Below are 27,674 nucleotides of genomic sequence, written 5' to 3'. Positions count from 1 at the left end.
TTTGTCAATTCGCGAATCTGAGTGTGCCCTTTGGTAAATTGTCTTTTTCTTTTTGTTGACTTTTTTTAATATTACTATAAAATTGCTACAAGAAGTTTCTCCATCTCAAAATTTGGTCTAGGTTAAGCCTTGGAGTAATCACCTTGGGAGGCGTGAACCAAGAAAACAACCTTTGTTAGTTTTCTGTGTGTGATTGTTCTGCGTGTTCAAGTTTTCCGCTACGCAAACCTCTCAAGCGATGTAAATTGGAGTTATTTATCTCATTCTAACTCGCATATATCTGAACATATATGATGGATACCTTAGTACTCAAAATATTAAATCAATTTTACTTAATTAATCATTTATTTAAAAAAATTAATGTGAAATGAAATATGATAAAATTTGATATCCAACGTCAACAAATTTTTTTTTATTAATTTCTCGATTTTTTTTTCTTATGTAAAAATTTATTTGTTAAGTGAAAAAGTAATTTATTTATTAATTTATTTCATTAAATGTCATTGAAAATACATGATGATCAAAATATGATAAGCATTAAATAAATTTATTTTTTAATAAAATAATTTATTTTTTTAATAAAATCTCTAATTTGAAGGTATAAAAAAAATTTAAATTTAAATTTAATTTTATTGGAAAAGTTTGGTATGAAATTTTCATAATTTGATTGAGTTGAATTAGTCAAATTTCCTTTTTAATAGAAATTTTATGCTTATGAAAATAAATAAATTTAATCGTAAAATTTAAAATTTAGTTTAAGTTTCAAATATAAAATTTTCTTGGATTTTTTTTAAAATTATATCTCGTTATTTTTCATCCACTTTAATAATACTAGTTTTGTGAACAAACAAAACAAAAATAAATTATAGAATTTTAAATTATCTCACTTTATATATGTAGTTTATTTAGGGGGTGTTTGGTTATTTCCTAGGAATAGGAATAGGAATGAGAATCATTGTATTATGGAATGAGAATGAGTATGAGCATGGATATTATTCTTAAAAATAATGTTTGGTTAGTTACATATTTTCTATCGGAATAAATCAAAATTTTCTTTTTTACCCTTAAAGGAAAATAAGAGAAAAAATTAGATGTGAGAGAAAGATGAATGTGAGAGAAAAATATGATAAAAGAGAATGATGAGAGAGAAAGTATGATGAGAAAGAATGAAGAGAGAGAAAGTATGATGAGAAAGAATGAAGAGAGAGAAAATATGATGAGAAAGAATGAAGAGAGAGAAAGTGTGATGAGAGAAAATGAGAAAAGAGTGTGATAGGAGAGAGCATGATAAGAGAGAAAATATGATGTGAGAGAAAATATGATAGGAGATGATGAAGAGAGAGAAAATATAATGAGAAAAAATGAGGAGAGAGAGTGATGAGAGAGATTGAGGAGAGAGGAAGTATGGTGAGAGATAGTGTGATGAGAGAGAAAGTGTGATGAGAAAAAAAGAGAACAATGAGGGTGATGAGAGAGATTGAGGAGAGAGAAAGTATGATGAGAGAGAAAATGTATTAAGGGAAAAAATGAGAGAGTGTGACAAGAGATTGAGGAGAGAGAAAGTGTGATAAGAGAGAAAGTGTAATGAGAAAAAAAGAGGAAAGAGAGTGTGATTAGGAGAGATTAAGGAGAGAAAAAGTGTGTGATAAAATGATGAGAGAGAAAATATGATAAGAGAGAACAATGAGAGAGAAGTGATATGAAAGAAAAAAATAAATAAATATATTTTGATATTTGATATTAAGGGAGAAAATTTTAGTTTTAGGTCAAGGATATTTTTGGAATAAGGAAATATTTTGATTAATGAAAATAGGGTAATGACTCATTGAAGGGGAGGTATATGGGAATGAGTTATTATCCAATTTCAAGGATTCATTCCCTTATTTGTATTCCTATTCCTATAATCCAAATATTAACAATGACAATCAATGATTCACATTCTCATTCCCCACTCCTATTCCCCTAAACCAAACGCCCCCTTAGTTTTTATTAAAAAGATTACAAAGACAAAATAACATTAAATGTTTAAATTTATTATCAAGTGTTCATCATCAACAAATTTCTAACTCAAATACATAAACTCATTTAAACAAATTACATCATTAACATTGAAAGCATGCCTCGGAGGATTAGGAAAGGTATCATTTGTTTTTTTGGTTTTTCATTTTAATTTTTTACCTATAAATCTTTATGAGATGAAAATACTATCAAATGTTCATCCTTAACAAATTTCTAATTCAGTACATAAATTCATAACTAAACAAAATACGTCATTAACAATGAAAGCATGCCTTGAATCATGGAGGATTAGGAAAAGTCTAATTTTTTCGTTGTTCATTTTAATGTTTTACCTATAAAGTTTTATGAATATTTAAAATTGAAAGTTTAAACTTAATTGTTTGCAAGTATATTGTATAAAAAATAAGAAAAGGCAAAAATTAGTCATATTATTCAATCCAAGATTTGTAGTCAGAAATACAGAATATAAATAATTTTATAGTTAAGTTAAGAAACCCTAAACCTTAAATGGAAAAGGAAAAAAAGATCAAATTACCTTAAAAGATATAAACAAATAAATATATATAATCTCATATGCTCCCTCAAACTCACGATGCTACAGCTAGAAATATTAAGAGTTTGTTAGACAAGAAATGAAAGTATAAAGTGGAATGCGCTTTGATAAACATATTGGCAATCTATAGATTTGAAAGAACAAAAGGTAATGTGATGGTGTCAATTTGAAGATGATGACGAGTAATGTGATAATCAATTTCAATATGTTTCGTCCACTCATGAAAAACTGAATCATGCGTAATTTGAATAGCACTTTAATTATCACAATATAATGGAGTAGTTTGATGAGGAGAGATATTCATATCCACAAGCAACCAACGCAACCAAACTATCTCACAAGTACTTGAGGTCATGACACGATACTCAATTTTTATGGAAGATCTAGAAAGAACATCTTGTTTCTTACTCTTCTAAGAAATGAGGGAATCACCAAGAAAAATGTAGAAGCTAGATTTGCGATCCGTAGGATCACCAGTCTAATCAGCATCAGAGTATACACGTAGCTCCAGAGATGAAGTAAAAGGAAATAAAGGCTTTGAAATTGAGTGTTCGGAAGATACTTGAGAATACGAAGAACAACAACCCAATGAATTGTAGCTGGTGCAGCGACAAATTGACTAACCACATGAACAACATATGTAATATTTGGAGGAGTCACGGTGAGATAAATTAAGTTTCCTACAATTGTTCTGTATAAACTAGGATCTGCTAAAGGTGAGCCATCAAATGGAGAATATCAAGTATTAGTCTCAATAGGAGTATCGACTCTATTATCAGATGGATTACCTTTGGAGAATAAGCGACCTCAATGCCCAGAAAGTAGCGTAGCATATCCAAGTCTTTCATAGCAAAACAATGAGCCAACTTAGACTCGAAGGAAGCAATTCCATCAGAATCATCACCAATAATAATCATTTCATCAATATATAATGGTAAAAGAATTTAATTTGCACTCGTACTTTTGACCAACAATGTTGAATCATGATTACTATGATGAAAATCAAGCGAAGTAATCACTATAAAATCTTCTCAAACCAAGCACGAGGTGTTTGTTTGAGACCATAAAACGCTTTACGAAGCCTGCAAACTTCACTAGGTTGGTGTGAAATACCAGGAGGAGGTGTCATATAGACTTCTTCATAAACATCACTATTTAGAAATGCATTCTTGACATCCATTTGAAATATTATCCATCGACAAATAGTAGCAACAACAATCAGAGTACAAACAGTCATCATTTTTACAACGGGAGCAAATGTTTCCTCATAATCCATGTCATACTCCTAAAAATAACCTTTAGCAACCAGACGAGCTTTGTATAGTTTGATAGATCCATCAAATTTAGTTTTAATCTTATATACTCAACGAGAACCAATAGTGTGTTTTCCTGGTGGCAACGGTACCAAATCTTATGTATGAGTCTGATGCAAAATAGTTAGTTCCTCAATCATAGCACTTTGCCAAAGTGGGTTACAAACAACTTCTTTATAGGATACAAACTTAGAAATACAATGAACAGATGCAACAAATGAAGAAAAAGAATGAGAATAACAAGAGTAAGCAAAATCTTATAGTTTAGTAGATTTACGAACATGAGTAGATTGACGATGGTGGAGAGAAGGATCATCCGCAATCTTAGGAGATGATTGAATAGTGGTAGAAGGAGCATGTGGAGTGGATATCTTTGAAACTAAAGTATTAGATTCAGTTGAGCTACTAGTAGGAGTTGTGGGTGAAGCTTTCTTAGTGTCGGTATTTAAAGGAACAATGCAAAGCATATTTGACTTTGTTATATTAGACGAACTAGCAGGAATAGGAAAAAATGAAATATGCTCAAGAAACATAACACGACGAGAGACATACAATTTTTTACTAACAGGATCAAAGCAATGATATCCTTTTTATTAATACCATAATCTAGAAAGACACAAAGAGCAGACTAAGAGGCTAATTTATTACGCTCTACATGTGAATGAAGGATGAAACAAATACAACCAAAATATAACTAAAAACACAAAAAAGAATAGATAGGAGTATTCCCATACAATTTTTTAAAAGGTGGCAAGCTTGAATTGTGTAAGGTTGAAATTATATTAATTACGTGAGCAGTAGTAAGGATTGTTTTTCTCCAAAAGACACTAGGAACACTGACAGACAATAAAAATGAACGGGTTATTTCAACAAGATGCTTATGTTTCCGTTCAATCACATTATTCTGTTCAGGAGTATTTGTACACAAGATCTGATCAATAGTATTATCAGAAGCAAGTAAATATGAAAAATAATTTGAAGTGTATTCATCTCCCAAATCACAACAAAAACACTTTATAATACTAGAATGTTGAGTTTTCACAAGAGCTCTAAAGTTGTTAAAAATTGTAAGATAATCAGACATGTGTTTCATAATATAGGTCCAAGAGTAACGAGTGTAATAATCAATAAACGAAATATAATATCTTGACCCCCTTTTGTAGGAATAGGAGAGGGTCCTCACACATCAGAATAGATAAGATCAAATGGAGCAAAAGAAAAAGAAAGATTTTTAAAAAATGATAAGGCAAAAAATTTAGTCAGTTTATAACCACTAAGAAGTATCCGAACTTTTTAAAAGTTTTAATACTACTGTAGAAGCTAAAAACTTCAAACGGGACGCTGAAACATAACCTAAACGAGAGTGCTACAAATAAAAATCAGAAGATGAACGATTAAAAGATGATAAATCCAATCTTGAAGCTACAACTTTTGGTACTTTGAGTTGATCTAAAACATAGAGTCCTTGCCTATAGCAATCAACCTTTGATATTGCTGATCCTGAATATAACAATTGGATGAAGAAAAAGAGACTAGGTATTCAGACTCACATAATTGATTAATAGAAACAAGATTTAAAGTAAAATTTGGAATATAATAAACATAAGTAAGAAATAAACAAGATGTAATCATTGAATCAATACCTACTAATGATATAGGAGTACCATCAATAGTCACAATAGATATAGATGAATTGGGAGAAAAAGATGATAAATTAGATGACATATGATGAGAGGTACAGAGTCTAAAATCAACAAGGATGAAGATATGCTTGAAATACTAGATGATGACAAGCCTATATGAGAGGAAGCTGATATGACAGAGGGTCGTGAAGTAAGGAATTGTTGAAACTGCTCTAACATATACAAATCAGATTTCCATGAAACATTTGTATGACCATGCATGATGATAGAACGAATAATGCTCAGAATAATCAAATTGGAAGGATACATATATGTACGATCCACAAAAATTGGTGTCAGGATGACTTGTAGTCATACGAAGAATATGAGGCAGAAAAGGACGTTGGGGTTGAAATCGGCAACATAAGATGTCGGCACTGAAATTGACAGAAAAGAGCGTCGACGTCGGAATTGACAGCATAGGCGTCAACATCGAAATCGGCAAAAAAAGGTCGGCGCCAAAATCGACAGAGGTTGTCAGAGCCAAAATTAATAGGAAAGGATATCGGCACCGAAAACAATAGTAGTAGTAGGAGAAGACACAAAAAAAAATTAGGTCAGAGAAGGAGAGCCGCTATGATATTATATGTAGAAAATAAGGAAAAAAAAAGCTAGTCATATTATTGAATCCAAAATTCATAGTCAGAAATATAGAATATAAATCATTATATAATTATGTTAAGAAACCTTAAACCCTTAAAAAAAAAAAAAAAAACCCTAAATAGGAAGTAATAAATCCTTATATAGGAAGGGCAGAAAAAATAAACCGAAGGAGGAGAACCGCTTTGATTCCATGTAGAAAATAAGAAAAGGGAAAAAATTAGTCATATTATTGAATCCAAAATTCATAGTCAGAAATACAGAATATAAATCTTTATACTGTTAAGTTAAAAATCCTAAATCCTAAATAGAAAAGGGGAAAAGACTAAATTGTCTTAAAAATTATAAACAAATAAATATTTAGTGAGATAATTAAATTAATAAACAAATATAAATAGAAGAATTGACAATTTAGTTAATTATTAAATAAAACAACTAATTAATATATAAATTAGATTGATATTATTAATATTTCAATTAAATAAGTATTAAAAATTCTTATCGAGTTTGAAAGTTTAAACCTTGATATTTGGAAGCACAAATAAAGAGGTTTATTATGCCTAGTTTTCAATAAGAATATTCTTTTCATTGGATCCATTCATTTGCTGCAAAATCATGTAAGTGAGCCAAAATTTCTTTCTTCTTAAGAGAATAAATTGTCAAATTGTGGAGATGATGGAGAAGGATTTTTTTTTATCAAGGAGTTCAATAAGGAGAATGAAGGTGTTATCAAAAAGTTCTTTTTTCTAACAACAAGATGATTTTGCCCTTTTGTTAACTTGGTCATATAAAAATAACTTGTCATTTTAATCATTTTGAATCCAAAGAAAGGAAAGGTATTATCAATAAAGGTAGCTTGAAAGAGAAACAAGATTGGAGCAAATATTTCATGATAAAGATATTGGAAATGTGAATTGAAAAAGAGGTGGATGGAAGGAGACTTCATTGTGAATGAGAGCCTTTATTCCTACATTAGGAAATGAATGGCTTTGTGGTTGGTTTATATTGAATCACAATCATTAAAGTTGTGAACATGTACGGGGACAGTCTCTCTCACACATGTGGGTATGCAAGAAGAATGCAAATCTAGGGTTCGTATTGCATTGAATCAAAGTTGGCTCTTGTGCGACCACGATTTATGCATGTCAAATGCCGGATCGGTAAGGGCAAACTTTGTCAAAGCGAATCAACCAACGTTTTGCAACCCGAATTTATCTTGTTACCATTCAAGTGTATAATAGATATATTAATGTGCGGATATGAAACAATTAAGATCAGTGAATGTGACACGTGTGTCTAAATGACTGTTATTTTATGTGTTTATCTAGATAACATACTTATCATTGGAAGCAATGATAAGATGATTAAATCTACTAAAATTATATTGAACTCAAAGATTTGACATGAAATATTTGAGTTTTGAACTTAGCTGACGTGCTTCTAGGAATTAAATTTCTTAGAACATCAGATGGACTTGATTTAAGTTAGCCTTATTATGTGGACAAAATTTTGAGAGATTCATCAATGGTCTACTAGCTTGGTACAAAGTCCAATAGATATGAGTTAACATTTATCAAAAAATTAAGGAGATAAAGTACTTCAGATTGCTTAGAAGTCTGATATACTTACACGACCAGACTTAGCTTACACAGTCAGTAAATTAAGTAGATGCATGAGCAATCTAGGTGTTGAACACTTGAATGGAATAACAAGAGTACCGAGGTACTTAAGATATATTCGTGATTATGAAATGCAATATATGAGATATCCTGTTGTGATCGAAAGATACAGTCATATGAATTGGATATGTGACATGAAATATTTTAAGTTTACGAGTAGATATTTATTCACTTTGGGAAGTGCAACTATTTTGTGGAAGTCTTCTAAGCAAACCATTATAACAGATCCATGATAAAATGAGTTTGTAGTCCTTAATAAATGTGGTAAAGAGACTGAATGATTGTGATAATTTTTAGAAAATATTCCTAAATGACTAAATTCTATGTCGACAATTTGCATACATTGTGATAGCCAATCAACAATTGAATGAACATATTTATCTATATAATGGTAAATCTAGATATATATGTTGTAGATACAATACCATTAGACAACTATTCTCAATAGAAAAATTATCACAGTTGACTATGTAAAGTCTAATAACCTAATGGATCTGCTAGCTGAAGGGTTAAACGGAGAGTTAGTTGCAAGTTCATCACGAGGGATAAGTTTGATGCATGTGGAATATATTGGTGCAAAGGAAATCCAACCTATGCAGACTCGAAATCCTAAGAATTCGGTTCAATGGGGCAACCTAACTGTACTGACTAAGTCGACAGGGAATTGCCCAATGGATTAGTGATATCCTTAAAGGATGGAGATTATGCATATGACTTTTAATGATCTAGTGGAGTAATGTGGATTACTCTTGAGAGGTCACATATGTGAGAAAGATATGGGACCCCTTCAAAGAGAATAGGTGTAATTCTTAGAATTTCTCATACATCAAACATGTTCATTGTCAAGAACGAACATACCTATGAGAACTACGTTGTATTAGGGAGAATCTTGGGTGAGATATGCAAATCCTTACACAAACGACAAAATATTTCAAAGATATCATGTCTATTGGTTAGCCAGTAAAGTAAACATGGGGAAGATTCAAAGGGTAAATTTTACTTGTTCAATAATGGACTCAACAGTTGATTCATGGGCGGAATTATTGGAAATGTGAATGGAAAAAGAGAAAAATGGAGGAGACTCCGTTGTGAATGAGAGTCTTTAGTCCCACGTTGGGGAATGAGTGACTTTATGGTTGGTTTATATTGAATCACAACCATTGAAATTGTGAACATATATGGGGGGAGACTCTCAGTGTGGGCTCATTAGGGGTGTAAATAGAGGACCTGGATTGCATTAAATCAAAGTTGACTCGTATGCGAGTATGACTTGCACGTGTTGATTGTTGGACCGGTCGAGGCCAAATTTTCCCAAGCTAATCAATCAACGTTTTGCCATCTGAATTCAATTTGCTACTTGTTCAACTGTATAACAGATGCATTAATGTGCGGATTTAAAATAGTCAATGTTAATGGAGAATTTATAATCACCCAAGTGAAATGACTGACTTGATAGTCGACGGCTAACGTTTCGAGTTAGGCAGGTAAAAGCAGTAAATGATCTTTATTCGACCATTAAATGATATTTATTGCTATGAAAGGACAGAGCTCCTATATCAAAAGGTTGTGGCCTTAGGGGAGAAAAAGAGACACACAGAAGAGAGCAGCGCATAAGCAACTCTTCCACCTTTGTTCCCCTCTTTCTTTCTTTCTTTCTTTCTTTCGTGCACTTTGCTCGATGACTCTTTTGGTGATAATATTCGGTTATTTGCTTGGTTCGCCTCAAATTATGTGCTTGGTTGTCAACATGATCGTCCCGTTGTATCTTGAGAAACAGACATTTACCGTGGTCTCGAAGCATTCTCATAGGATATGAATTTATTTTTAAAAATTGCATTTCTCGTTGTAACTCGATAGCTTGGCCAAATAGGCGAGCTCGACACTCATCTAGGTCGGGCTCGGCCAGCTCAGACTCAGCCAACTCGACACTCAACAACTCAACTCGGCCATACAAAGTAGCTCAATCTTCTAGGCAGTTCAGCTTTTTTTGTTTGGCAGCTTGAGATTATCAACTCAAGTCACATAAGTCTGAATTTAATTTTTGTATAATTTAAATTCAAAAAATTCTATGCATCTCCGACAATATCTCCAACAAAATTACATTAGCAAACGTCTAAATATGAATTTTGAACATGATTGGGTTATGGTTCCATTTGAAATCGTCATTTCATATGGTTGAAAACTTTGAATTTATCATCATTAAGAAGGAAATGATGCAAATCCATAGTGAATAATACAATTCATTAAATGGAGAAAGAGGTGCCATAATCAAATTTCAAGATTATGATCTTAACACTTCTAGAAATGTGTCAGGTGTTAGGTATATTTTCATAGCTAATGTAGTGGATGCTGGTTATATATGCTTTATGATATAAAGTACTAAGCTATAACACTTTGCATGGTTTGGAGAGTAATAGGCAATGGTGGCGTGCAGTGAATAGTGGATGTCATAACCGTAGAGAGCAATTACATGGATGCATCAGAGTAGACTATTATAGAATAGAGGTGGAGAGTGAAAGATTCATATAAGAAACTATTTGGGTGGAAGTAGCAATCCGGTATGAGTGGTAGTCATAGGGTTGGAGCAACAATCGTGGGGTGGAGATTATGATTTTATAATTTATGACTATATATATATATATATATATAAAAGAATGTTATCTACTTACCTTATGGTGCTCACAAGGTAAGAACCAAGTATATTTTTTTAGAGCTTAGGATTTAGTCTTTAGAGTTTGAGTTATAATATTAAAGTTAAAGAAATCAAAATAGAAAAAAAATTACACATGGTGTTCACAAGGTGAGCACCATAAGGTAAATAGGGTATCAAGATTATATATATATACCGGCATTGTGAGATAGCCCAAAGATAGAGGGCAGCTACCGATTCTACCTAGCATGTAAGCACAAAAATAAAAATATACAACAAAAATGAAAATTAAAACAAATACTAATGCTAACCCTTGGTTTCTAGGGTTTCTACTCCTTGCCCATTGATCTTTTAGTCGATTACTCCTTAAACCCCTCTATATTTTCTCCTTCTTGGACTTCTTTTGTAGGTAGAGAAATCTTTTGTATACTTTCAAGGCTTACAATATAAGACATTAGAATCAAAGAGATGAGGAGATTACAATGAGCTCAGATATTACAATGTAGCATTAAGCATTAGCTCCAAACGTGTCTTCACCCCTTTGAATAGTCCTCCAAAACGTTTAGTTGTTGATCAGTATTCTACTTTGCAGATGTTGATTAGTCGATCAAATTCCACTATCAGTCTGTTGTTGCTATGTAGCCATTACACCATCAAATTTTTGTCATTCAACTTTTCTCATCAGATCTCTTCAATTTTTTTAGTTCAGCTTCAGAGGACTAATTGCCTCGATCAATGACTTAGCCATGAACGAAAACATTTTGTTTGCTAGCTTATCAATTTTAATCGAATAGTTGACTTAATTGTAAGTACTCCGGATTGGTTTTGATGTGATCAACCAAGTCAAATTAGGCTCAGTGTTATTTGATGTTTTGTGTCTAAGTGTGCAGAGATTTAGAAACACAACAAGTCGAGCGAAAGATGCAGTGGACGAAAAGGATGACACGGGAAGCGATTTGATGGGCTCAATACATCTGAGGCAATTGAAGTTATGGAAGAGTACACCGACAGACGAGAAGGACGTGTGCGACACTTCCGAGGGACGAGAAGCCGGGAGGAAGTTTACTTGAGAAGGCCAGTTGGGTTCGGGTGAGCTCAACTCTAAATGGCTGGAGAATCACCCAAGCGACCGGAACAACCGAACAAGTCAACACAAAGTTGACTTGTCTAGGATCTGGACTCCAGGCGTCCGGACCAGTCTAAGCGCTCGGACCAGTCTGAGCGCCCAGACTAGCTTGGTTCAACGCAGGCACCTCTTTATACCGTTGTGGCGAGGATAACTCTCGGAGTCCATGTCAGCACCAATCTAAGCGCCTGGATCGATCCAAGCATCCGGACGAGGATAAAATATTATCATTAAGTCATTGAAAAGTCGTTGCGAAGCAGATAAGGTGCACCGTTGGGGGTGCTCGAACTTGCTCTAGGCACTTGGACCTGCTTCAGGCGTCCAAAGCTGACACGTCAGTCAACGGACAAATTCGACTAGTAGGCTATAAATAGAGCCTTGGTCCTAGGAGTTTAAGACAACACCTGTAAAAGAATTCTGTGCTTTCATCTTTTTAGTCTGTAATTTCTTTACTGAGCTTTCAACGTTTGTAAGAGGCTTCTCCGCCTTCCAAGAAGGAGATCTTTAGTGCTTTCATTGCCTTTGACTAGCAATCTCTCCGGTTGCAAACTAAGTAAAATACTCTGGTCTCTTCTTTATTATATGCTTTTATTTACTAACTAATTAACGTGTTTGTCTTTGCTAAATAGAAAGCAAAAGAAAGTGTTTTTTTTTAATTGCAGGGCTATTCATCCCCCTTTAGCCGACCTTAAAGGACCTACATTAATTACCATCATTTAATTAGATTCCATATTAGTTGAATGATTCTAAGTTCAATCTTGAATAGAACCATTTTGTTGATTGGATGATGCTCTCGACTCGACTACTCAATTGACTCGACCACTAGTCCACTAAAGGCACTCTTCAGTTGATTCGTTGACTATAACCATCCTAATGGTCAAGTTTGCATAAATTGATATATATTCTTCCCTGGGTATAGGCCTCTCAAATGTAGATCCGCTACATTAACGTCCCCCTAGTGTCGACCCCACGGATATGGAGGGAGGTACATGCAGGTACACAGACATCAGGCATATGGTGGGGTAAACCCCAGGTCGTCAGTTCTTAAGAATCGATCCCTGACTATTACGTCAGAGATGTCATGCGCATACCGTCTGTGCTACGCTCTGGGGGCTGGCTATAGGTCTCTCAAATCTCACCACTAGGTTGTCTCTTGTTAGGCTTCTCATTCTTTCGATGCGCTTGAATACTTGGCTTGCTTCCAATGCCCTCACATTCCACCTACGTAATTTGCCTCTGAGGTACAATTGCACTTTGATGCTCTTCATATTGTAGTCCCTCGGATATCCAATATCATCCTTCTTTGATCTCCACCAACCTCGAGCAGTATCCACTATGCTCGATCGCATTAAGTCGTCTCTATGTATTTTACCTAGTCCTACATGACTTAAATGCACATGTCAAATTCATAATAAATCCTAACTTAGAACTCATTATCCAAACATTAAAATCTATACTTAAAATTCTTTATTCAAACATTAAAACCTATGGTTGATCCCAATCACTAAGCGCTTGATTGAACTAACAACAATTAATAAAAATTATATAAAAATCATTGATTGTTATATTTATAATTTTATATAAATTTTAATTATTTAATATATAATTGATATTTATATATTATTTGTGCTAATTAATTATTAATTACATTATTTAGGCTATTAATTAAATATTTTAGCCTAAAACCCTTGATCTCGACCGTCACTGCTTCCACAAGAATTGCATCTACTCCGTCTTAGAGTCTCACTTGTCAGCCGCGCAACTAGCATCTCTTGGATCATTCCGTCTCCACCACCAAACATTTTCTAGCAGAAAAGAAGCAAAGGAAAAGTTGCAGGAACAAAGCTAAGTATTTTTGCCATCTCCTAACTATGGATTTTCAGTTCTAGTTCTACTGTAAAAAAAAAATGGGGGGATTTTCCAAGAGGTTCTATGATTTCTTGGTGATCCATTGCAAAAATAGATAGAGAAAAAAAGAATGAGAAAGGCTATTTTAAATAAATAGATGCATTTTAAAGATTCTTTCCTAATATTTTGATTATTGCTTTTGTCAACTGGAATTACTAAAGTGCCACAAATGCAAATTTAACAAATTCTAATGGACTTCATATTCAAAGAAATGATCATCCAGCTAAGAGATCCACCATTAACCTTGAAACCCTCGATCCATTGCAAAGGATATTGACAAAGGATGCACTTGATGCAAAGTATTTCTGGACTGACCCTCTACCTTGTGACCCAACAAGCGTGCCCAAGTATGAATCTTCACATGAATTTCAGATCAAGGAGAAATGTTGGGAGCAAAGTGAGCAGGAGAAAACTAGAAGCCATATGTTTGCTTGCCACCAAGACAACTAGAAACCAGAATCCAAGACTAGAAAGAAACTAGAAACAAATCAAATAGGCAAATCAGATTAGATAGAGCAAACAGATAAAGGAGTATTTAATGGCGCTCTCAAATTACTATATCTAAGCTGGGGTGATAAATTTCTATTCACTAACTTGAGAGGGACTGTTGAAATATTTAATAATTTTATTATATTTAAAAATGTAAGAAAATATAGTAGCGTAGAGATCTTTATTATTTTGAAAAAGTTGGTTTACTTTTATCTAGATAAGTTTCGTTAGTTTGATTAGAAAAGTTTATTAAGAAGAATAACTTATGCTGCCAATGTATAAAAGGGATTAGGATAAATAATTTAAGAATTAATTCAATTATATATATATATATATATATAATTTTGATATGCTGCACACCTCGACTGTACGCATCTGTGGGTGACAGTGGGATTCCGGGTGCCCCACTCAGTCGCCCACAGGTGCACAATCAGGGTGTCTTGCATATCAGAACTTTATATATATGTGTGTGTCAGAAATTTAAAAATTGTGTTAATTCTAATCATCTCTAATACATGAGATCCTAAACCCTTTGATAACACGACTTATTGTAAGACTTTTTCTAAATATTACATAATTTTTTATGGAAACTAGTTACGCTATCATATCTCATAATTTATGAAATCATGATCCTATAATAAAATTAGTGATTACAAAAAGAAATGCAATGAAAATAAAAGATATAAACATGAATAATTAGTAATTCTAACTTAGGTATTTAACATAGTTGGACAGCCTTATCCTACTCCATGGCCTGTTGACTAGTTAAGTGAGCTATTCGGAAATCTGATTAAAAATTGATTCTCTTTAGAATGTGCAGCAAAATTGTACATATCTTTTACATAAATAAATGAACATAAATATATGAAAAAAAGAAAAGAAACTTCGCAAAAGCATAAAGATATAAGTTCTTAAGCTTTGGGGTTCGATGAGAGCACTTGGGAACTTCAACAAGAGTGGAAATGAGTGTTGTAAGATATAAGAGTTGTTGGTGCAATTTGCACTAATGATCTAACTCATGTTTTGATGAATGATAAGAGGTTTAAAGTTAGAGTATTTTATTGTCTAACTTTTCTACCAAGTGTGCAGGACTTGACTGGTATGAAGGACTTGATACCAGGATGAAATCCAGCTAGGTCTGCGGGACCCGATAGCTGGTGGGAAGTCCAGATAGGTCCGTAGGGCTCGGTATCTGGCGGGAAGTCCGATTGGGTCCGCGGGACCTGACAACCAGCCAAAGTACAGTTTAGTCTGTGGACCTGACAACTAGCGGGAAGACCTAATGGGTTAGAGGCAAGTCAAGTGACTGCAACTGGAGGATGCGTTCCCCGTTGAGGGAACTGTAGGCGTTGGTCCAGCTTAGGTCTATTTGGAAAACCTAAACTGAGACCTTGACTAGATCCTGTCTCCTCCTAGTTTTGGGAAGACAGGATCTAATTACTACTGATATTTTATTATATTGTGCTAATTCTGTTTTGCTGGGTAAATGTTTTTTTTTATTGCCTGGACTAATCTTTTCCTGTAGGGAGGAAACTACTAAAGAAAATGAGTCCAGGCGTCCGGAAGGGATCCGGGTGCTCGGACTTGGGTGCCCGGAGCTGGTCAGGGCGCCATGAGCAGTCGCACCCAGGCGGGTGTCGAGGGCGCTCGGAGCTGGACAAAGCCCTCGGAGCAGTCGCGCCCAGGCGGGTGCTCGCGCCGGGCGGTCTGGACGCTCGCAGTCGGTCCAAGCGCCCGGACTCGAAAAAACATCCACAAGCTGATGTGGAGCGCGTCGATTGGCTGAGCCACGTGTTCCAAGCACCCGTAGGGGTTCCAGGCGCTCGGAATAGATCTATTTAAAGGCTTTCGACCAAAAGCTTCATAAGAACAACTGCTACGACTTTTACTCTTGCTCGGTGCTATGAAAAAGCTCCTGCGACGTTGTGAAGCTCCTCCGACAACTGGCGATCATGACTCTCTTACTTTCTTTGTTGTTGGTAATTTTCATATATAGTTCTTGCACTCAATTTGTAACCATTCGAATTATTAGTGAATAGCCCAACAAAAGTACTCGACGAGTGTAAGTCTTGGAGTAGGAGTCGTCAAAGGTTCCGAATCAAGTAAAACTAACTTGTGTTAGCATTGTCTTTTTTACTTCCGTTTTCCGCTGCATAACTTAGTTTTAAATTTAGTTTTTCGACAAACGCTATTCATCCCAACATCTTTCCGATCCTACAGGAGTCTGATTATCAAGGCCCTTATTTATAGCCTTCAAATCATGGATTAATTTCGCAACACAACTTTTCTTTTTAAATTTAGTCGACTAAATTATCCTAGATTGCAAGCTTATCTGTGAACATATACCATCTCCAATTAACTTAAGTTAGGCTCTACCGACTTATATTCATGTTAGTCAACTCAACCTATTCTAGTTGACTCAATTGGTTGTGTTAGCAAACTTATCCATTTAATAGATAGTTTTCAAGTTGACTCAGGACCTCTTAGTTGACTCAATTCAAATAAAGAGCAATCTGTTTTTGACAATCAATTACCTAATTGACTCAAGTGACTTTAATCAATTGAACTTACTTTTAGTTGACTCGACCTGAAACAAAACCCTTTTATTTGCATGTATGATGTTTACGATGAACTATCTAGTTCATTCAATTTATTAGTCAACTGAATCTATTTAGGATCTTGACTTGATCAAGTTCTTTTATTGATTATGACTCAAAACATCGAAGATACTTGTCTTCTTGCCTAAAGGCTCGGTTATGGTTTAAATTCTCATACCATGGTATGGGCAAAATTTATTGTTTTGTCCGCCAATCAGCAAAACACCCTTGAGGCCTTACGGCCGCACAGAGGCTCCGTGACCTTGCGCGAGCCCCACGGCCACACAGAGGCCTTGAGTGAGCCCCACGACCACACGGAGGCCTCGTGCGAGCCTCGGGGCTGAGTGGAGGCCTCATACAAGACCAGGGCGGCCGCATGATGACGTTGAGTTTTTTTTTCTTTTTTCTTTTATATTTTTTACCATTGATTTTTTTCTTTATCTTTTTAACTGTTAATTTTATAATTATTTTTTCTAATTAACTTTTTTTCCTCTTAATTTTTCTCTTTTTTCTTCGTATTTTAATATTTTTATTCCTTTCATCGTTAAACACATGAAAAATTTTATTTTTAATTTTTTTATTCCTTTCTTCCTTAAATATATGAAAAACAATTTCTCCTTAAATTAATTAAAATAAATTTAAATCTACTTGATCTTAATCATTATATCTTGATTTTAATTAATCCTAAATTAATTTTTACTCAATTTAAAATTTTAAAATATTAATTTAATCTAATAGTAAGTATTTATAATAATCAAATAGTATGATAATATTTTTAATTAATATATTTTATATTTAGAAAAGTATTGAAATCGTAACACAGCATGATATTGAAACTATATTGGCTTGTCAATATAGCTTGAAATTTTCATCCTTTTGTGTAAAAGTATGAAGGAGGGCATTATCTACTTGCCTAGAGGCCTTGCATTGTCTCTAGGTTTTTATTGCCTAGGCCTCTTAGACTTTTTCATCTACCAAACCTCTTGGACCTTTTCATCTACAAAGATCCCGTGGACTTTTCCCTTTATTAACACCTCTTGACTTCTCCATCTGCAAAATATCTTGGATTTCTTCACTATCCAATAAACATTTGGTTAATTTTGACCTCCCTAGACTTTTACAATCCTCTCAAGACCCTATCGGACCACCAATTGTCCGACTCAACACACATTTGTTAGTCTTCTCATTCATGACCCAAAACTATCAGTAGATCAACAATAGAAATGAGGATGAGAAAGTGCTTGCTTTTTCCTAGATTAATCATAGATTAACTACAATGATCTGTGATCATGGATGATACATCGCCATGATAATTCAAATACAACATCTTTCTTGATTGACAGGGATGCTAAATATGAAGGCAGGCGGCATACTTTGTCATTATCGTAAGCACAATACTACATAGTACACTCCCAACAAGCACACCTGAGTGATTTTAGCATGTTTAGAACAAACTGTATTGTTTTTAAGAAAGACAAATCCAAAGTTACTTAGATGAAACACCTATACTGAATAATTCCTATTGTTAACAGCCTTTCACAAACTGCAATTGGGAGAGACTAACTTGGGTGAGTTTGGAATTGATTAGATGAAGGAAACGATTGCCAAATAACCTATTCATCATATATAGTGTGGTATGAGTGGGTTGAAGTTAAAGTTTGCCATATGTAGGTGTCCCCTAATAAAATTGTTTTCAATTCCTGTCTATTTTGTTTTTGGATGGAAAAGATTGTTAGTTTTAAGTTGTATAGCAATTGGGCACTCACAATTAATGGAAGTAATTAAACATGGATTTTAAAACTCATCTGAGAGCAAATTTAATAACCACAACTTGTGTAGCAATGTTAGTTGGGACACCATTTTTTATTTCTAAACCATTGCAAAATGCAATTGTCTGCTTCTTTCTTTCCTATATTGCAAGGAATCAATTATAGATTTGTGATCATTTGTCTTCTACTCAGGGAGAGTGTTGTCAAACAAAGCAACATAAACAAAATAGACATTTCCTTCTAAATAATATATTAGTTGCATGGTTTGAAATCTCTTACTGCATTAGTTGACATAGTTGAAATAAATCATTCTGATACGAACGATACTATTAGGCATGGATGGTGAATCATGTGTTGTTATATCAATCATGTTAATAAGTATTGTGTCATATTGACATTTGATACCCTTTGACATGCTATATAGAGCGTGCCAAGATTATTTAAAATAATGTTAATATTTTTTTATAAATTTTGTTTGTACATCACAATGTCAAAACTATACCATTCTAGATGGAATACAACAAAGGTTAGGTATATTAGTTGTGATTTTTTCTTCTTTTTCATATTACTTTCCAATTCTCCATCAGCACTATACGTCAAAGCTATGACTAGTATCCATTCTAGTTGAAGTCACGAACTCCAACACAACTCAAGATATTGAACCTTGATTAGGTCAATAAATAGTCATACAGACTTTCATAAATTCGCATACCATACGGAGAACATGCATAATATTTGGTCTAAGTGATTGTAGCAAGTTGTCAATTATTGGATGCATCATTAAGAGGCTTTCCTATGTTTTTATCCAACTTTTCATTGGATGCTAATTTTGTAGAAGGAAGTTTCAGTTCTTCTATGATGTTTTATTAGATCTGATGTACATTTGATAGATGGAATGAGGTTATTCAAATAATGTGAAATTTTTACCCTATAGTCTTTGTCATCAATGGTAATTATCATATGGTCATCATATAGGAAGTATGGCGACTTGAGATATATGACGGTGTGTTGTAAACCATTAGAAGCTATAATAGGGCTGAGTTTTACAACCGAGTGATGAGCAATTACAAGGGGTGATCACATATGTACTTTTTCAAGGCCCGCAAAAAGGAACACCTTTTTCATATCTACCTTGAGTGGCCATTCTAATATAGAGGCGAAGTTTGTTTAATTGGCTCTATATTCTTGATTGTAGTGTTAACTATGAGTCAAACTTTATAATGTACTATGGATCAATTTGACTTTGTTTTCCATTTTAAAGATTCGTTTACATATGGGGTTGTCTTTGTGGTGGTAGCTCAACTAGTCCCTAGGTACAAAATTCTTTGGGGTTTCATTTCTTTGGTAATTTCTTTCTTCTAAGTAGGGTTATTAGAGCACTCCAAACAAAGTGGTAATTAAATGTGAGAAAAGGTAGAAAAAACTGATGCATCGTAGTCTTGTAGACGAACACTAGACGTCTAGGTGTCAGTGGGGTCTAGTAGGATAATGTTGCACAAAGGGTGATGGTTTGTATTGAAGGATTACTGAATGATCGGGACACTGAAGGTGTTTATAGTGGAGACCCGTGAGGTGTAGATCGAGTTGTGACAGTGGTGTGCATTTTTTTTTTTTTTTTTTGTGATGAACAAAATTTGTACTAGCCGATATAGAGATGTCCAGGGGATTGATCATATGGTATCTAATCACAACCAAGAGAGACAGACATGAAAGCTCTTTAGAAGTTATTTCTTGTTTGATGGAATGAGGATAAAAGCAGATATTCAAATGTGCATGAACATGAGAATATGCAGGTCTTTGATTGTACAATTGGTTTACAAAGGGTAATCTATTGATTAGTTCAGTAACAGTGAAAATGGCTTAAACCCAAATAAGAACATAGGACAACAAACTAGCATAGCTCAGCATGTCTACTCAAAATTTGCATTTGCATTTGCATTTTCATGTTTTTGAAGCTGTTAAAAGGTTTTCGTCATGTCATGCCACCCGAATCAGTTCAAAAAGTTTTGTCGTGGATAGAAAATTGAATCATTATCGGTTTGAGGAATAAGTGACAAGTGATGCAAACTGTAAAGTGAAGATTTAATAGACCCGTTAGAAATATTGTCGATGAATAAAATAGTAGCATGCAATCTTCCTCTTTCTTGTTGGTTCTCTTAGTGTCCTTGTTCAATAAAAACATGACTGTGATGTCATTTTTGGTTGATGCATTGGGAAATGAAAGAAGCTGAAAAATGTGAAGGGGTTGGTTCCTCCGATGAGGACCAGGATGGCAACAGTGGCCGCGAGACCGATCCTCAAGACATGGATCCTACTGAGGACAAAGAGCTGAAGCAGCGCCTGTTAAAAAAGTATGGTGGCTACTTGAGTGGCCTCAGGCAAGAACTATCCAAAAAAAAGAAGAAAGGGAAGCTCCCAAAGGATGCCCGGCAGAAGCTCCTCAACTGGTGGGAGCTGCACCACAAATGGCCATATCCATCAGTATGCCCTACTTCACTCAGTCCTCTCAGATCATACTTGATTCGATAACTAGTTCGTCTTAACAGATTCATGACATGGCATGCAGGAAACAGAGAAGGTTGCATTGGCCGAGTCCACCGGCCTCGATCAGAAACAAATCAACAACTGGTTCATAAACCAAAGGAAAAGACATTGGAAACCATCTGAAGACATGCAGCTGTTTGTGATGGATGGCTACCATCCTCAGACTGCTACTACTACTTCTCCTGCTGCTGGTCTCTACAGTGTGGATGGACAATTCATGGGTGCTGAAGGCATGTACCGCTTTGGGCCATGATTCCAAAGCTCTTTGAAAGCATTATCGAAACATCAGGACAATGAAATCAAATCGGAGTTTCAGTCTCAGTTCGCCAATGGTTTGCCTCCTATATTTTTGGATCCTGTTTCTTCAACTCTAGGTTCCATGTTGGCTTGATTTATCAGTGTAAAGGAATTGTAGATTTGTACTAGACCTGTTCTCAATAATGATCAGCTGAACAGAGTACTTTATTCTCATAACCCGATTGGTTTAGTGTAGGAGTTGAATTTTTGATTATGTGCATAAAAACTTCAAACGGTCAAGCTGATGATTATGATATTTTAGTTTACTCTCATGTACGAACTTTTGTTGCTGAAGTCTACATCTAGGGTCAATTTAGAGCAATTTAAGGGTATATAGAAGTTTTGTATAAAATTGCAACAATTATGAGTTTATAGGATCCTCTTGAACTTATAAGAGTGTTTATTTTAGGTAGTAACTTAGAACAAAACTTCTATGTGATCTGTTCAAAATCAGCCATGAAGCTTCTTCAAAAGAAAGTCTTCCACAGAATCTGTGCTCCACAAGCAGTGCAGACATCCATCTCATGCGATGACAGGTGCAAGGGCAAAGTGATATCATATCATCAGATGAAATGTTCATAAATTACGTAATCAATAGGAAAGATCATTTATTTTCAGAATTAGTCAAGCAAAGTTTGAACATTGGATCATTATAAAAAAAATAAAAAAATTGAAAAAAAAATAGAAGAAGAATAAGTGATTGTTGCTTAGAATGAGAGTTACAGGTGCTAGATTCCACGCCACTTGGATGAGCATCCATCCCACTGACACTCAAATTGTCAGCATTATCAATGTGAGATGCACATTCCTTCCATCTATCTGAAAGAATATATATCGTAAAAGTTGGACTAGTTGGCTTATTAAGTCAGTCAAGAGGTTGAGTTGGCCGCATCCACTGATCTAGCTGATCTTGCTAGACCATTGAGTCGGCATCAACCGAGTGTGGTCCTAAATAGAGTAGGGAATAAAGGACCTTGGCTTTCTTGAACTCGCTGAGAATGAATACTGCAACTAAGAATACATGCCAAATTAAGAACATCTCTGCATCCACTTCTAAGAATATTACAGCAAGTCTGATTATTGGACATATGCCTAGAGGTGTTTTGTAATCAACTAAGAATCCATGAAGTGCTTAATGTTCTTTAGGAAACCAAAAGAATCAATCTGACCCACTTCCTCCATAGTCGAGTGCTGGCGTTAATTTTGGAGGTAAAAGACTTATCATTAGTATTGTATTATAAAATTGACTAACGATTGCTAGATAAATAAAAGTTATATATTAACCCTTTAATTTGTCTTTTGAAAGTTTTTAATTCTTTTTTAAGTGATGGATGAATTGTGATACTGAGTAAATTTTAAATTTAAATTATATATTTTAAATAAATATTAATGAGAATTTTTATTGTCTCTATAAATGATATTTATTAGTGTCAGTATAGATAGTTAAAATGACATTTTAAATTAATCCAATAAATTATCATTAGTGACAATTTATATTGTGAGTTTAGTTAGTATTTAAATTTTGTCCATGTTCTTAAAATATGATTCTTTCTTGACATTTATATCCCTAATTGAAATACTTTTAAAGTTATCAATGACATTACAAAATGTTAGGGGGCATTTATCGATGATGTCACTAAAATTTTTGATGTCATGAAAAGTATGCTATAAAAGTATTTATGTGTGTCTTAAAGAATATTATTCTAGTAGTTAATCCACAAGCTAGGTCAAGATGATGCTGATGCTAGGAGGAAAAGATTGGAGCAACAGAGCGGAGATTAGTTAGCAAAATAATAAACTATGATTGGGATATTACGCTTCTGCACCGTAGCCTATAACATACCCAATAAATTATTTTTGAATATTTACTTGAATATCTACTAACTTACCTTTTTATATGAACTAATGGGGGTAATCTTGCCCACCGTAGAGCGGTAAGCAGACCTTGGGGTTTCCCATGTATCTAGGATTCAAAACTAAGGGAGCATAAGAAATTCGCTTCTCGCGTTTGAACCACTAGCACCGTTGGGTCATTGTATGGATTGTCACTTGCACTTTCAGATTTATCTTGATAATCAGTGAAAAATTTTCGTAGATTGAATCGATCACCTCCAAAATTAATTATATATATATATATATATATATATATATATATATATATATATATATATATATATATATATATATATATATATATATATATATATATGAAACATTGTTAGAACTTCTTAGAATGATAGCCATAGAGCACTTGTGTGAGCCTAAATAAATATCCTTTAGTTGAGTGAATTATCTTATTCTAGATCCACCCCGAAATCAAGAAAATTTTATAATATATGGCTTATAACAAAAAAATTTATGCTATTATATTTTTGTCTTGTTGAATCTTTCAACACTCCCTCTCAAAGTGAATAGAAGTTTCTATAAAGAAAATCAGAACAGATAAAACTCTGACATTCCAAGAAGATCGAAGTGACTGACCGAGAAGGAAATTCTCTTGATATGAAAAAACTTCAAGGAATTACAAGAAATATAAAACAACTGGAATATAATTTTGACAACCATTACAAAAGTATTTAAAGCCTCACATCTATCAACTAATTGGAAGTAATTTTTTTGAAAAATAACAATGCATTAAAACCACCTAGAACCCATAAACATTTCTTGAAACTAAGCAGTAGACTAATTTTAGTCTTCTAGAAACATCACTTTATAATTCAACACTCCCCCTTAAACTGATGTTCTCAGAACTAATCCTAGCTTTGATTGCAGATCTTCGAATGCACCCTTCGGAAGTGATTTTGTAAAAATATCGGCAACATTGTCTTCACTTTTAACTGCGATCATATCAATAATCCCTTCAAGCACTTTCTCACGAATGAAATAATGATCAAGTTCAATATGTTTCGTTCTCGCGTGAAAGATAGAATTAGATGTAAGCTTGATTGCACTCAGATTATCTCCCTGAATAGGAATGGGTTGATCAATGGGCATGTGCAGATTCTCAAAGAGTCTACGAAGCCACATACACTCTTGAGCAGCATGAACAGAGGCTTTGTATTCCGCTTCAGTTATGGATTGAGATACCAAACCTTGCTTTTTGCTACACCACGATACACTTGTAGCTCCACATAGAAATATAAAATCAGAAGTTGATCTCTGATCATCCAAGTCTCCACCAAAATCAACATTTGCAAATCCCTGTAAGGAAAACTCTACACCCTTCTCATAAAATAAGCCCATGTTAAGAGTAGAATTAACATATTTTAAGATCTTCTTTACCTCTTCAAAGTGTGGCTTCCTTGGCTCTTGCATGTATCAGCTGACCACACCAACGAAGAAGGCAATATCTAGCCTTATTATTGTCAAATAAATAAGACTTCCCACAAGTGCACAAAAGGGATGAGGGTCCGATAAACACGTTCCTTCGTCGCGACGAAGTCTTGTGCTCACATCAAGTGGTGTAGACCGCTTCTTCCCAGCAATCAAACCAAACTTCTTGACGAGCCGTTTAGCATAGCTGAATTGAGACACAAAAATCCCCTTATCTAGATTTTTAATTTGCAACCCAAGAAAATTAATAAGCTCTCTTAGTTTTTTCATATCAAAACGCAACGAAAGTTCTTCTTGAAGGCTAGTGACCTTTGCATAATTGCTGCTCGTTAGAATTATGTCGTCCACATACAATAGAATGATCACCATAAGTCCTTGATGTTTTTTTGATAAAGAGACTCAAATCCGCTTCAGAAGTTGCGTAACCGTAGAATCTTAAATATTCTGTAATTTTTTTATACCACACTCGTGGAGCTTGCTTTAATCCATAGAGGATCTTCTTCAACGTACACACAAAATCCAAATGATACTCAGACACAAATCTAGCGCTTGCTCCATATAAATATGTCTATCAAGCTCTTCATATAAGAAAGCATTTTTAACGTCTAATTGCCACAATTTCTAGCCAAGGCTAGTCGCTAATGCTAGAACAATATGTACTGAATCATCTTCGCCATGGGGCTAAATGTTTCTTTGTAATCTTCCCCGTATTTTTGAGAGAAGCCTCGACCTACTAGCCTTTCTTTGAATCGATCTATGCTCCCGTCATCCTTCCTTTTTATTCGAAAGACCCATTTGCACGAAACAGGTTAGGAGGTTTTAGAACCAAGCCCCACGTTTGATTTTTCTGTAGGGCATTCATTTCTTCCTTCACAGCAGCTTCCCATTCTTTCATTCCTTTAGCTTCATCATAAAAAGAAGGTTCTTCATTGTTAATAGGATTCACAAAGAAGCAAGAAAAATTTGTGACAAAATTACCATCTCTATAATGAGACGGTCTCGCAACATTTCATCTCAGACGTTGGCTGATTGCCTCCTCCTGAGAACCATCATTTTGGATAGAACATAAGTTCTCTCTTTCCCCTTGTTTTTTTTCGAACAAATCTCCTAAGAAATTGGACAATGGCAAAGTTACTGTATCATTTTCTTCCTTTATAGGCATCTTTAGAATCATGGGAAGAGACCTCATCAAAGATAACATCACAAGATATAACACATTTATTAGATGTAGGATCCATACATCGCCAGCCCTTTCTTTGTTCATCATAACCGACAAAAATGCATTTAATCGCCTTAGCATGCAACATACTCCTTTGAGAATCAGACACATGAACATAGCAGATTGAACCAAATACTCGAAGATACTTCACATTTGGTTTCACCAAAGAGCAATTCATAAGGTGCCTTATTATTGGCCAGACTAAGCAGCACCCGGTTAATCACATAAGCTGCACATTCCATGGCCTCTGTCGACAATGCTTTGGGCAAATTCTTTGCATGCAACCAACATTTGTAGGTCTCCACAAGATGTCTAATTTTTCGCTCAGCCATGCCATTTTGCTATAGCGTCTCTAGACAAGACATTTCTCTTTTAATGCCATTTTTTCGACAAAATGAGAAAAATGCATTTGAACATAATTCCCCTTCGTTATCTATCTGCAAAATCTTGATCTTTCTACACAATTCCCCTTCTACAATTTCCTTGAATTCAAGAAATCTTGAAAATACCTCTAATTTGTGTTTCACAAAATAAACCCATGTGAACTGTGTATAATAATCCACAAATAGCAACATATAGTTAGATCCAGAATAAGAAGCGGTTCGAGTACGACCATCAAATCATTGTGGATTCGTTCCAAAAGGGGCTGGGCATCGTGAATTTGAGCTCTCGAAAGGAAGTCTATGTGCCTTTCCAAATTAGCAACCTTCACAAATTCTTTCATCCTTAAACTTTGATAAATCATGCAGACCATCAACTAATTTTCTCTGAACCATAACCTTCAGCTTAGTCATGTTTAGATGATCAAGTCTCGCATGCCACAAAGAGGTAGTATTATTTATACTCATCTTCTCAATGTATGAATTTGATGCAGATAGAACAAATGAATCATTCACACGCGTACTAGTATGAACAATGTCGGCTTTAATTTCTTTAACGTTCCAAAGAAACATCACATCACGTGGTCCGAAGAGCACAAAATTTTCAACATCCATTGCATTTGTGACTGAAAAAAGATTCTTTTGTATCCCTGGTACGTGATATACATTTTTTTAGCGTGATTGATTCTCCATGATTGTTGTCGATGACAACGGTGCCTTATTTCTGAATTTTATGAACCGTATTATCAGCGGTGATAATAGTTGTCGCTATCATGTAACTGAGAACATGAAAAAATTGATTCATCTCCGGTAAGATGATGACCGCAACCAGAATCCACAATCCATTCATTGTTGGTTGAATGCTTTGTGTGAAAAGCTCCTTTAGCCATTAAGCATGTTTCTCATTGAGTTTTTCGATCAACAATATCAGTAAGAAAGCAATTCTTCCAATCATCTTCCTTTGGCTGTTCAGACTTCAAGACCACATCGGCCAGATTTGTGTAATTTTATGACTTCAATTTAACTCGACAATTCTTTCTAATATGACAGAGTTTGCTGCACCTGCAACATTTAAACGTCTTCTAAGATGCTTTAGAATAATCTGGAATACCTTCTTTCATCTTACATTTGCCTTTATAAAAACTCCCCTTTTTAATAAACAAGACACTCTTCGACTCATCCTTAATGTTCATTGTAGCCATTTGCTTGGCCAATGACTCCTGTGACGAGAGAAGATTTTCAAGTTCTTCTAGTGATGGTTGTTAAGTCCATCCTTGAATCAAAGTGATAAACGGAGTATACTCAGGCTGAAGACCATGGATAATATATCGCTTCTTTCTTACTTCTGAGATTCACTCTTTGGGATTTAGAAGAGAAATTTCCGAACACAAATTTTTTACCTTGAGAAAATACTCAGAAATCGAGATACCATCTTACTTCATATCCGCCAATTTGTTTTCGAGCATTTGTAAATGAGCCTCATTCCTCTTATTGAACAATCGATTGAGAGTTTGCC

At 34.5% G+C, this 27,674-nt stretch overlaps 2 protein-coding genes across 4 annotated transcripts in view; one reads left to right on the top strand and one right to left on the bottom strand.

Moving 5' to 3' along the window:
* The window catches only part of LOC122042950 (homeobox protein rough sheath 1-like), a 43,181-nt gene extending 21,683 nt beyond the window's left edge, over window positions 1-21,498 (top strand). Inside the window, exons 4-5 of one of the 3 annotated variants that reach the window (XM_042603361.1) lie at window positions 20,628-20,866; window positions 20,952-21,498. In XM_042603361.1, the coding sequence (XP_042459295.1) occupies window positions 20,628-20,866; window positions 20,952-21,182 (470 nt within the window). In that variant the 3' untranslated portion in view covers window positions 21,183-21,498. Of the gene's footprint in view, window positions 1-20,609; window positions 20,867-20,951 lie in introns of all 3 variants that reach the window. The other 2 variants (XM_042603360.1, XM_042603359.1) reach the window with 2 other exon arrangements.
* Window positions 21,499-23,956: 2,458 nt separating this feature from the next.
* Window positions 23,957-24,928, bottom strand: LOC122044193 (uncharacterized mitochondrial protein AtMg00810-like). Its single transcript, XM_042604721.1, has 2 exons — window positions 24,680-24,928; window positions 23,957-24,448 (listed from the first exon to the last, which is right to left on the bottom strand). Exons 1-2 carry the CDS (start codon window positions 24,926-24,928, stop codon window positions 23,957-23,959), a joined length of 741 nt encoding a protein of 246 aa, XP_042460655.1.
* Between the last annotated feature and the right edge of the window lie 2,746 nt (window positions 24,929-27,674).

This window comes from Zingiber officinale, chromosome 2A (genome assembly GCF_018446385.1).
Source record: "Zingiber officinale cultivar Zhangliang chromosome 2A, Zo_v1.1, whole genome shotgun sequence".
In the NCBI taxonomy this organism is placed as follows: Eukaryota; Viridiplantae; Streptophyta; class Magnoliopsida; order Zingiberales; family Zingiberaceae; genus Zingiber; species Zingiber officinale.
The sequence above is the reverse complement of the archived record's forward strand: the minus strand, read 5'-3'. Positions and strand labels throughout refer to the sequence as shown.